The sequence below is a fragment of the Atta colombica genome, unplaced genomic scaffold (assembly GCF_001594045.1).
Source record: "Atta colombica isolate Treedump-2 unplaced genomic scaffold, Acol1.0 scaffold269, whole genome shotgun sequence".
Lineage (NCBI taxonomy): Eukaryota > Metazoa > Arthropoda > Insecta > Hymenoptera > Formicidae > Atta > Atta colombica.
Genome location: NW_017259369.1, coordinates 39,326 through 52,646, shown reverse-complemented (window position 1 = coordinate 52,646; position 13,321 = coordinate 39,326). Strand labels below are relative to the sequence as shown.

At 28.8% G+C, this 13,321-nt stretch overlaps 2 protein-coding genes across 3 annotated transcripts in view; one reads left to right on the top strand and one right to left on the bottom strand.

Annotated features, from left to right (window-relative positions):
* Positions 1-2,340, bottom strand: part of LOC108689323 (pre-mRNA-splicing factor SYF1) — a 25,983-nt gene extending 23,643 nt beyond the window's left edge. The window contains exons 1-6 of the mRNA XM_018196057.1: positions 2,120-2,340; positions 1,024-1,263; positions 785-951; positions 544-718; positions 275-425; positions 63-167 (exon numbers count right to left, since the gene is read on the bottom strand). Coding sequence (XP_018051546.1) covers positions 63-167; positions 275-425; positions 544-718; positions 785-951; positions 1,024-1,263; positions 2,120-2,261 — 980 coding nt within the window. The 5' untranslated portion in view covers positions 2,262-2,340. The remainder of the gene's footprint in view (positions 1-62; positions 168-274; positions 426-543; positions 719-784; positions 952-1,023; positions 1,264-2,119) is intronic.
* A 908-nt stretch (positions 2,341-3,248) lies between these two features.
* On the top strand, positions 3,249-8,225 carry LOC108689312 (26S protease regulatory subunit 6B). Of its 2 annotated transcripts, XM_018196039.1 has the most exons (6): positions 3,249-3,444; positions 3,755-3,847; positions 5,283-5,616; positions 5,914-6,117; positions 6,541-6,805; positions 7,792-8,225. In XM_018196039.1, exons 1-6 carry the CDS (start codon positions 3,412-3,414, stop codon positions 8,108-8,110), a joined length of 1,248 nt encoding a protein of 415 aa, XP_018051528.1. In that variant the 5' UTR covers positions 3,249-3,411; the 3' UTR covers positions 8,111-8,225. The 2 variants fall into 2 exon arrangements, with proteins under 2 accessions (XP_018051528.1, XP_018051529.1); XM_018196040.1 differs by lacking the exons at positions 3,249-3,444; positions 3,755-3,847 and adding an exon at positions 4,699-4,899.
* Positions 8,226-13,321: the final 5,096 nt, after the last annotated feature.

The following is a 13,321-nucleotide window of genomic DNA, read 5'->3' as shown; positions in this document are numbered from 1 at the left end:
TATATATATATATATATGAAAAAAAAAACAATATAAATAATAAAAAAAGAAACAATATTCACATTGCTGGAGTTAATGGTCCTATTATAACTTTACAAACATCCTTTTTGCCAAGAGCCATAAATGCAGCAGTCATACTTTGAAAAGCCGAATCTATACATCCATTCCTATGTATGAATCAATAAATTCAATTAAAAATGTAAAGGTAATATAAAATTATAAGAGCTTAAATAAAGAACACTTATAAGAATTTATAAAGAAAATATCTTGTTACCTATAAATTTCATCTAAAAGTTTGATTGCAGCTTCTTTACCAAGATCTTCAGGTACACATGGCAACGAACCTGTTGTCATTAATGGAGAAAATGCTTGTCCGCTAAAAAATACTTCTTTAGTAGTTTCTGCTGTCAATGTGACTCCAAAACCTAATATATAACAAAATGTATAATAGAAATGATAAAAATACAATACGATAAATGATAAATTATAATTATACATTTAGATAAAATATACATTACAATATATTATATAATACAATATTACCAGGAGACTTTCCACTGATTGATCTTTTACAATGGTCTGCATAAATATATACATCTGGTAAAAACTTAAGAAGAACACTTTTTGCTGATTCAACAATACGATTAGCAATTGCTGGAGAAACTCTTATGCTACATGCTGTACCCCTAATACGTTTCACCATTCCACTATCTTCCAACTGACAAAAAAAAAAGAATATTACCACAAAGTGGTATCGTGCACGCATATGTAAATATGTGAGTACCTGAATAGTTTTAAGATTACGATTAATAGGACATTTAAATTGTACTTCTCCACCTCCCAAAGGGGCTACTCCTCTCTTGCGAATATTTAATATAACTTCATTGTCACCTGTTAGAAATTTTTTCAATATCGGTATGCCAGCAGTCTGAATTCTGTCCACTGATGGATCTTGTAACACAAATTAAATTAATGATCGATTTTTATAAGAGATATATATAATGTCAATATATTGTCCAATACCTATAGTATTATTGGTCACTCCTCTGAGCTTCAAATCAATATGACTTTTACAAAATGGAGCAAGTATCATAATTGCTTCCAAATAATAACCAATACCCCTTTGCAAGCTACAATCATGTTCTAATTCACCTCCATGTAATAAACCAGGATTGTAATATATACTGGTACCAGTTTCATTTAATTCAATTTTTGTACCATTAGTCATCTTATCCAACAGACGGATAAAACTAATCTCATATTCTGTTATGAAAAAAATTCAAGTTATTTAAAAATGTATATAATTATGTATGTATAACACACACAGGGTGATGCAAATCAACCAGAGGAGCTAGCATACACACACACACACACATATACACACATACATACACATATGCACACACACACACACACACACATACACACACACACACACTGTTCACGAAAAACTGAATTGAAAAGTCCTTTGTTATTTTACAATGATAGTAAGAATTAATGAGATACTAATTTCTAAAAATTGCCAAATTTGTAGCTAAAATTGATGTATAAAGCAACATTAAGATATCTTTCAAAGTTCTTGAAGATATAAAAATTTCAAAGATATTTAAAGAACTCTAAAAGATATCTTAAAGATTATCTTAAAATTATCTTTTATGAGTTGATTTTAGACATTCTGCTTATCGATAATTAAAAAAAAAAATGGCGAAAATTGCAAAATAATAGAGGTCTTTTCGATCCATAAACAGTACATACATGCTGATCCTTCTAGCTGATCATCCTTATATAAATTGTTAGGTGTAACTAGTGACAACAGTATTAATGTATAATATTGAAAAGCAAAAAATTGAGCAAATATTGATAGTAATTAATAGCATTAATTCTTATACACAGCAATAAAAAATTTATTTTATAGAATTTAATTATTGCAACAAAATATTGTCTATTAAAATATAACTAAGTCTTGTTATATTTTTTTTCAAAATCAGGAAACAAAATTAATTATACGTAAAGCATAGGTGATAACATTATTGTATTCTTGTATTTACATTTACTAATTTTATTTCAATTTTATAGATAGTCAAATGTGAAACATTTATGTATTTTAAATATTACTAACCTTTAAGACCAGGATCATCATTTTTTGTTCTAATATTTGTAATTTTTACTGGCTTTCCAGATAATGTGGATAATAATAAGCGATATCTGAGATAATTACTACCTTCATATACAAGTATTTTATTTTTTAGTTTAGCTGACATTTTAAAAAAATGAGATTAATCTTTAATCGCGTTATCACATTGTATTCATGCGTATTGATACCAATTGACATCGTCGCATGATGGAAATTTAAGCGGAAGGAGCACAAACTCTTGCACAAAGCCGTAAACACAACGGACGTATTCTAATTGACAAAGGTTAACTTGGCCAACCTGCTCGTCGAGCAAATGAATATGATTGGTTGTTACTTATAGATCCAACCAATCATATTCAATCGCTCGGTAATGGTGAAATCACACTATTCGTAATAGGACTGCGAAATAGAAAATACGTCATTATAGCAACCAATCAGGGGCTCTATTCTTGAGAATAGGCAGAATTATGAATAATTTTCGAAAATGAGTTTTTCGTGATAAGTCAATTGTATATTGCTATTTTCGTATGCGATATTTGTTCAAGAATAGAACCCGAGCTATTCCGCATTTTGCCTTAAGCCCCATTCTACATTACATGCAAAGCAATCTTAATTTTGATGCGACAGCCAATCTGAAGCGCTGGTTTCAAAATGCAAGATTGAAAATTCAGATTGATTGTTGCAACAAATTTGTGATCGGTTTACGTCTAATGTAGAATGGCCTTTAAGGAGAAATCACACGATGCGGAAAAGAGCTGCAAAATAGAGATGCGTCATTGGCCTAGTTTCCACCGTGGATTTAAACGAATCAGAATGTAAGAAGTAGCCAACAGTCCAGTATTCCCTGTCGTTCATGAACATCTTTTTCCTCTTTTAAAGAATTCTTCTCTCAAATTCTGCCGCCTCCTTTTGTTTTTTTCAAAGCAAACAATCTTCTTTGAATCTTCCTTATTGGCTCGCGCCTCGTTTATTAGGGGGCGGGAGTGGGGGGGAGGGAGCAAAATCGATCGCGAATACTTCATCTCTCTATACTTCACATTACTCGTGGTTAAGCTTTTAATGCTCGCCGCCAGGTGCGGCTACTTCGATACTGGCCGAATCGACTCCGTTATAGAAGTCGTGTGCCATTCTCTTGTGAAAAAGAAGAGAGACTAATTGTGACGAACGCTCAAAAATCTAAAGTCATTCAGTTCTGTTTAAAATCATTTGATACTAATTGTTTGTCGACATATTTAATAATTTAATTAAATTTGTTCATACAAACTTCTCATACTATAATGGAAGAACTGGGCATTATTTTACCTGATAAGGTATGTTAGGTTTATCATTAATTGCATCTGTATGTCTGATTTGTGGACGGTAATGGTAACCTTTTCTATATAACTATAAATTAGTATTAAGCCTCTTCTTGATGGGATTACAGCTGATAATTTAAATAAAAAAATTGTGCATGATAATAAAACACATATATTTATGCAAAATACATATACAAACGCGCGCACACACACACACACACACACACACACACACACACACACACACACACACACACACACACACACACACACACACACACACACACAGAGGTATATATTCATGTAAAATTGTGTATATTTTCAGGATATAAGTGAAATTGATTGCAAACCAGCTGTTGGTCATTATACGGGAGCTGGAGATGAGTTGGATGTTGAAGATCTTTATACTAAATATAAGGTATTATAAATATTATACTTATATATACAGGTCCATGTAAAATGCGATAAAATGATTCAAAAAACATAAAAAATTAAAAACGTTTCAGACATAAGTAGAAATTTTTAGGACTAATTTTAATTAGGTTAGGTTTTTTTTTTGGAGACATTAAAAAGATATGAGTCACTTTCATTTTTTTAAATGGAATATATATTTTTTTATCAAATACATTTAATATTGTTTGAATTGCGCGCGCGCATCTATCACAGAATTATATTGGGTGCTTTCCATTTTGATGACACAAGTCGACACAAGTGTCGTTCTATCTTTGTCACTCTCTGAACGTCCAGGATTGAGCGACACTTGTGTCGACTTGTATTAGCAAATAGAAAATCAAAGCATTCATTACAACATTAGATCACAAATTCGTTGTCTTAACTATTCAAAATGTATGTACATATGCGGAATAAGTATATTTGCATATTGCATATGTTTTCTACATACTTTTGAACCAATCGTAGAAATGGTAAATCACTTGACTTGATACTTCTTTTCTGTACATAACAGTCTTATAATAAAACCCAGTTTCACAACTCACAGTTAACTCACTCTTAACTGAGATTTAACTTGTTTCTTATCTCTTTCCAATTTTAGAATTGGAAAGAGACAATTGAATAAATTCAATCTCGGTTAGAGTTAATCGTGAGTTGTGAAACTAGACTTTATTGGCTATGTTCAGTAGAACGTTTATTTTGCAACTATTGGAAGTTTTCTTCATGCTTGGATTATACTTTTAGATCTAGAAGAATGGTCCTATTTAGCAGACAATGGCTGCATTCAGCAAAAAAAAAATCAGCTTTGCAATTGTTAAATTCTTGAATATGATTGATTTTATACTTAGATCCAATGAGGAATTAAGGGCAAAGTCAATCATATTAGAGAATTTTATAACAGTCGCAAAGCTGTTTTTTCTGATGACTGCAGCCAATGATAAAACAGTTGCAAAACTTGTGTTCTGCTGAACACAGTCTTTCTGCGCATCCATGATCCACGCACAGGGCTATATTCTGTATGTATGTATATACCATTGGCTGATGCTACTTAACGATACCGACAATTGTCGGTATCGTTAAGTAGCATCAGCCAATGAGAATTACGCTCTTTTTCTAGAATAGTCCTTGTCATTGGCTATCGTTAATTATCGATATCGTAAATAATATTTTATTTATATATGTGTTATGGGAAATTTAATTTGGGCGTAATGCATAATGACAACTGTCGGTAGATGTATACAGAATATGTGCCTTGGAAACACTTTTATAAAAGGAAAAGAAGAGTTAAATTAAACAGGAATTATGCATATTGTTCGGCCATTATGCATTATACCCGAATTAATCAAATTTCTCGTAGAAAAAATAAAGGATTATTACAGATTACAAATATATTTTTTGAGTAGAAATTGCAGAGGATGTTGGAATTTCTTGAAGTACAAGAAGAATATATTAAAGATGAACAACGTAATCTAAAAAAAGAATATTTGCATGCTCAAGAAGAAGTTAAACGTATCCAGAGTGTACCTTTGGTCATTGGACAATTTCTAGAAGCTGTTGATCAGAATACTGGTATAGTGGGTTCTACAACAGGCTCAAATTATTACGTACGAATTTTGTCTACTATAGACAGAGAACTCTTAAAGCCTTCTGCTAGTGTAGCGCTCCACAAGCATAGCAATGCTTTAGTGGATGTGCTGCCACCAGAAGCTGATTCTAGCATTTCTATGTTACAAGCAGGTAATAATTTACAACTTTTGGGTATTGTACAAGTTACATTAAAAAAAAAATTTACAAAATTAAATTTGATAAATACTCTAAATAGAGTCAAAGTCTTAATAATTAAAATTAATAAGTAGTCTTAATAACTAATTACATATATAAGATTTAATTCAATATATTTTTTTTATTGTTGTACATCTGGTAATCGCTTGTTTTTTAATATCTGATTTTTCCTTAGTTTTCTAAAAATAAACAAATTACAATGAGATTAAATTAAAATAAAATATATATATATGTATTGAATTTGTAATTCAGATGAGAAACCAGATATCCAATATAGTGATATAGGTGGAATGGATATGCAAAAACAAGAAATCAGAGAAGCAGTGGAGTTACCTCTTACTCATTTTGAATTATATAAACAGATTGGCATTGATCCACCTCGAGGTGTACTTATGTATGGACCACCTGGTTGTGGAAAAACTATGTTAGCAAAAGCTGTTGCTAGACATACCACTGGTATTAAAGAACTATTATAAATATTTAACTTGCATAACAAAGTGATAAAATAAAATGAAATAAAAGGATATGTGATATGTTAAAAAAAGAACCGATTTTTGCTAAAAAAAAGTATAAGAAAAGAAAATGTTTTTCATAGATTTTCATCTCTTGGTCAAATACAATAAAATTATTAAAAAGTTTGAAACGTTTGAGGGACATTTCGAAAATTGAGCTTAAAATATGATATATTTATTTAAATTTTAATGTTCTCTCTTTTTGAAATGTTTCTCAAACGTCACAAATTTTTTAATAATTTTGTTTGTATCCAGGAAACCAAGGCACAAAAAAGGCACTATTTCTTACCTTTTTGAGCAAAAACTCGGATCTTTTTAACCTCTTTTTTTTTCTCTTTTTCTAATTATATTGTTGTCTATCTCCTAGCTGCCTTTATTCGCGTTGTGGGTTCTGAATTTGTGCAAAAATATTTGGGTGAAGGACCAAGAATGGTACGAGATGTATTTCGTTTGGCAAAAGAAAACTCACCAGCTATAATATTTGTTGATGAGATAGATGCTATTGCTACCAAAAGATTCGATGCTCAAACTGGGGCAGATCGTGAAGTGCAACGTATTCTTTTGGAGTTACTTAATCAGATGGATGGTTTTGATCAAACAACTAATGTCAAAGTTATTATGGCAACAAATAGGTGAATTAATTTTAAAAATCCGCTAAAAATATAATGTTATTAATTCTATATAATTTGTAAATTGTAAAATGTATTTCTTAAACACAGTCGTAAAATAACGATCTGTATTTTGCGAATTGACTGGACAATATTATAGACTATAATGTTAATTTTTGCATTGTGGCGATTGCATTGATCAGTAATATAGTAGAAATTTTGTATATAATGAATTTGCTCAAGTATCAGCAGAGAGCCGTCCTCTTTTTATAAATTTCCGTAATATGGAAAATATCAAACACAGGATGTGTTTATTTTTTATGCTCACGTGCTTTAAGTACTGATAATCTCTTACACTATTCATTTTTCTTATCGTGAGTGCTCAGAGAAGGTCAGAGAAACATTTTATTGTGATTTCGTAGATATTACTCACAAGTGCTTCGTCCATCGAGATAAGGCAGCAAAAGTGTAAGCACTTACAGACGCTTATAGTCAAAAGTAAATGTAATGAACGCGTAGTATAATCCAAAAATAAATGGCTAGTGAACGTGTTTATATAACATGCATATTTTGGTGTTTTCACTATGAGGATCATAATCCTCTTTATTATCGTCCATTGACAGAAGAATTGACACTTGTCCAAATAATATTCTTAATAAATTCTTTTTTATCCATTATTATTGTCCTTATTATTATTATACTTATAAAATAAAAAATGAACGACTTTGCTTCATAGCATTTATAGCACGTGAGCGTAAAAAGTAAACGCATCCACTGTAAGTTTCTGTAACCTGATTTAAATTAAATTATCAATACTTTAAAATGTTAACGCCACTGTTGTAGTTCAATTCATTGTATGTGGCATGATGTAAGTAGTCCACTTATATGGCATGCAGCTGATTTGGATTTGCGTGCGATGTAATGCCATTTTGCATTTAAACTACGTTTTGCAATTTGCAAGTTAGAGCTGTCAGCAATATCTTCATTTTTATTCTTATGTATTTTTGCAGAGCGGATACATTGGATCCTGCATTGCTTCGTCCTGGTAGATTAGATCGCAAGATTGAATTTCCATTGCCTGATCGCCGACAGAAACGCTTAATCTTCTCCACTATTACTGCAAAAATGAATTTGAGCGAAGAAGTGGATCTCGAGGATTATGTAGCACGACCAGATAGAATTTCTGGTGCTGATATTAACGCTATCTGTCAAGAGGCAGGAATGCATGCGGTTCGTGAAAATCGTTATATCGTTTTAGCAAAAGATTTTGAAAAAGGTTATAAAAATAATATTAAGAAAGATGAGTCTGAACATGAATTCTACAAGTAAATTGAATAATGTTCCGTTATGTGACTATATCTTATATACTTATATAACATGCGTATAATAATAGACATGTTACAAGATTTAAATGATGAATACAGTTACTGTGTGCTCTATTGATTTTCTGTCTATCATCTTTTTTACATTACCTTCATTCTTGTCATTTGGAGTAATCATGCCGTAATCAAATATATAATATCTTGATCATTGTAATTACTTTCGTCAATTTTCTTTTATTGCACGTCCTTTTAAAGAAGATGTTACACGTATTTCACATTTCCATCTTGATCTTTTTTTCTTACATGCCTATTTTCTTAGGCTTTTTACTTATGATAAGATAATACTATGCTCAGTATTCATAGTCGACTCTTATATTTGAGATTTATTATTAAGTCTCAAATATAAGAAGACTTGAGACAATCTTAAGATTCATAAGCTAGTTAAAAGATTGTATATTAGTATCTTCTTAAGACAATCTTTAAGACTTAAAATAAGAATGGACTATGAATACTGGTTAAGAATTTATAAATAGTAAGACATTTTATCATAGATAGTTTAGTGATGTTTATTTGTTCTTCCAATTTTTTTACTTCTTTCTTTATTTCTCATATACACAAAGGACTCTCTATTGACTTATGATGGAAGAAACTCCCTTATGATTCTTTCATCATGATTCTATTGTCAGACTATTATTTGTATTTGTATATATTTACATTATGCTATGGTGAAGAAATCATGTTATATTCTTTGATTAGTTATGACTAAAAGTTTTACGAAAATGAATATAAACATTTCGTGAAGACAAATTATATCATGTATGTATTTGTGTAATTTGTAAGAATATAAATTCAAACAAATTCATTTTATATATTTGTCTATGAACAGAATGCATAGCATTAAATCCTTATCAGTTGGATTTTGTCATCGATACATATATAAGCATGAGCTCAATTTCTGATTGAGATATTGTATTACATGACATCATTATAAACAATGATCACCTTTCTAATTCGACCTTGTATATAATGATCAATATCAATAACGTGAAGTTACTTGTGAGATTATGATTTGAAAAAGCTGAAATATACAAATTATATCAAATTTAAAAGCATGTAGCTTTAATATATCTGTGGCATATTTATATAGGACATATTTGTAGTTGTCTAAAATATATTATATGTACGTTAATCTATATTTTTAAAAGTTATGCTAAATTTTATTTAGGGAAGTAGGGAAGAAAAAATTTTTATATGTAGGATTGCTGAAAAATAATTCGATGGAAAATGTGCAAAAAATATTGGAAGAGAATCGATGATGTTAACGCTTATAAAAATTATTTTTGAGTGTGACAGAAAAAAATGGAATTAGCAGTAATTAATATTGTCACTTTTGTTAGCATATTCGCTTATTAATATGTTACAGTATGATTCATGATTTTAGAGAGCTCTGCCTTTCCTTATATTGAACTCTGAATTATCTGTAACAACTGATGAAATGAATATAATAAATGATGTCTTTTTGTGCAATATTGAATTTCGTTCTAAATCTAAATGTTTACTGCAATCAGGTAAGATTAAAAAAATATACTGACAAATTTAAAGATTTCTGGGATTAATGTAATATTTCTTTCTCTCTTATGTATACTTTAAATTGTAGTTATTATTGATGATTTAAAATTAATGTATAATTTACAATTATAAACTTTTTGTACCTCAGCATCTATTAACAAGAATTCGAAGAATTCAACAAATGTATGTTCTAAAGAAAATTGGTGTGATATATTTAGATTTGAACATGCAGTCTATAAAACATTGAAGGTTGTTCAATCATTAATACGTATTGTTTGAAATTTGTATTTATTTATATTTATGAGTAATGTACATACATATTATGTTACATCTACATGAAAAATGTACCATTGGTTATAAAAAAATTGCGTTAAGATTTAATTCATACCATGAATTAAAAGTTGAAATTAAATTGATAACTATAAACAATTTATTACAAAAAAAGAGGAGTATATCTTCTTCGTCTTAAATTTATATCTTTCTAATTATTTTTATTCTTTATAGAGTCTTGATAAGTGTGTCGATACTCTTCGCACAAGTCCTCCATGTAAACATTATATTTCAATGACGACTTTATTTCTGTATCATATTCGTTATTTCTTAGAATATGTTTTACGCAGAATGTATCTTACGCCGGAACAAGAAAGGAATAAAGAACTGTATTATAGAAAACTTTGGCATTGTCAAAGAAAATCTGTTGAAGATGTCGCTAGTAAAATATATAATTTTTAAAACTGTACAGTCGAAATTTTTTCGTTCCTCTATTTTAGATTCGTCTGAATTGAGTAATATCTACTTAAATTCCCTATTAGGAAATTAAGAATGTTACTTGGATTACGATCAATTTAGACGTTTAAGCGATTATAACCATCATTTTGTTTTTATCATTCATTAGATATAAAACAAGGACTAAAATGCTGAAAATACTAAAAGCATTGAAACTGAACGCAGCCTCACATCTGTTCAAACTCTCACGCATGATTATATTGTACTCTGAATGACAATATCATTTTGAATTAATACGATGTACAGTGAGTGCAAAAGTGTTCATACAAGGAAATTTTTTATAAAAAGTCTTATTTGTAGAAAATAAATATTAATTAGCAATTTTATACAGTGTATACATTCTGTTCTAACATTCATATCAATCGTGAAACTTTTTTCCTAGGATGAAAAGTGAAAAATTTTTCCATCAACTTCAATGGTTAAATTTTCATTTTTCACTTTTCATCTTAGGAATAAAGTTTCATGATAGATACCCTATTCTAATTGAACAAACGAAATGAACTTTGCATATATTTCTGATTTTAGAAGATAAATTTCTCGACTGTACGAATATTTTTTGAGCCTCCAAACAATACAATTTTTAATTTTCGCTTATTTTTCAGATGATACATTTTCTATAATTAATACACATCTTTTTGGTATATATAATTTTAAGAAACATATTTTATTCTTTATGAATAAATTGTTAATTATCTAACAAGAAATGATCGTCAATTAAACGTCGAATTGACATTAAGTTGTTGAGATCATCGATACGATATTTATTCGATATCAATTCGAGAATTCATTTCTTGGATAATATTTATTTATTTATTTATTTATTTTTTAAAAATAAAGATTTTTTAAGAAATATTTTCTCTGTACGAATACTTTTTGCACTCACTATATATTATTATTCTACGTATGCGTATGTAATCAAGCAAAAAAACAATGACGGCACAAAAAAGAAGACGTTAAGTTTATATTAATATCTAATGAAAATGTGCACTAATTTCTACGCCAATTCTCACTTGCACTTCTATATATTTGATTTTATTCGAGAGTCTAAATTATTTGTTCATTTTAATTAAGTTTACTAAAATTTATAATTGAGCTGATTGTGTGAGAGAATAAAATAAAGTTAATGGTACAGATTATTGAATCTCGACTGAATTTTCGACTGTACACCCATGATTAAATTCTTAGGAAAAAGTTCAGAGAAATTAATTTTCATCTTTTCTTTCTCTTTTTGGACATATATAGAGTCTACTACAGATCTAGAAGAACAACGAATTAATCATAAAAAAACGCTCGAAGACACAATCAAACAATATGAGAAAAATATAATTACTATCAATGAAATTGACAAAAGATGCAACGAATCTATCACAAGTACAAAGTATTGATTCTTAAACTTTTTTATAGCTTTGTATCGCAGCCAAAAGTATATTATACTTTTAGATATATATGTGCAAATAAATAATCCATTATTTTTATGAAATTAATATTTATTATTGTCGAAACATAATGTATACATATACCTCATATATCTCATATACCTCAAAAACAAAACTCTGACCGTGGTCTGATTCATGCTAACAACGCTCATAAGCATTTGTCTTCGTTTAACATTTGACAAACAACAAGAAAATGATTTTTAAGCGTTGTGAATGTGAATTGGATCGCGGCCTTTAATGGACTGCATTATCTGACTGTGATGGTGCAGTATTTAATGGATTTATCGATAAAACTTTATACTAAATACGCCGTAATAACGAACGTTACTAAACCCAATTAATGATAACATATAAACGTATTATAATAATAACTTACCTTAAAAGAAAAATAAAGTATTGAAATTAAAATAAGAAGGATTACTTTCATGCTTAAACTATCGCGTCCTCATATCGCATAGAATTTGCAGCAATATCGCTGCAAAATCTCTGCAATATTGCTGCAACATGCAATGTTGCAGCAGTGTTGCTATAACTTTTATGTAACTTTGTATTGTAGGGATCGGTATATGTTTTGACAATAAATATTAAATTCCATAAAAAATAATTATTTAATTGTATACCTAATATATTATTATATTTATTAATTATTATACATACGTGCTATTTACATAGATAATATATATCATCTATTTGTGTGCTCTTTTTGGTAGCGTGATGTACGAAAAGAAACAAATTGTTGTATGTAAAGCGTGGATATACGAGCAAAATAAAATACAGTCAGTATTAAAAAGCATTATTGATGATTTTGAGTCCTTAAAAGATATAAATATGAAAAAAGAACAAACTATTTATAAGCGAAAGTACGTACGCATAGATTAAAATTATCATATTTTTTTTATCATATGTTTATGTAATTTATAATTATGTTGCGTATAGATTGATAACTGAATCGAAATTATTAACGATAATAACTAAGTACGATACAGAAATTGGTACTAGGTGTAAAATGTTGGAACAACTTAGCCAAATATATAATTATCACAAGTTAGAGAAACACGACTTGGAGGTATAATTTTAATTGTTACATAATTCACAGAATTGGATAAATTAATAATCTTATAAATACTAAATTAAGTTATAATAAATGGTTTATAAAATTAATTTAGTTGAGTTTAAAAGTTGAATAAACAAAAAATAAATTTAAGTTACATAATTAATTAAATAAACAATTAAAATTACATAATTAGATTAAGATTGAATTAACATGTTAAATAAACAGTTAATTTTGAATAATATTACTTTTATTAAATCAGGATATTCTAATTTTCCTTAAAATTAGATTAATTTAATCAACAAAACAATTATAATATAGATAATCAGACAAATTTAATTTTTATTTTTGTTACTATATGTATATAATTTACAAA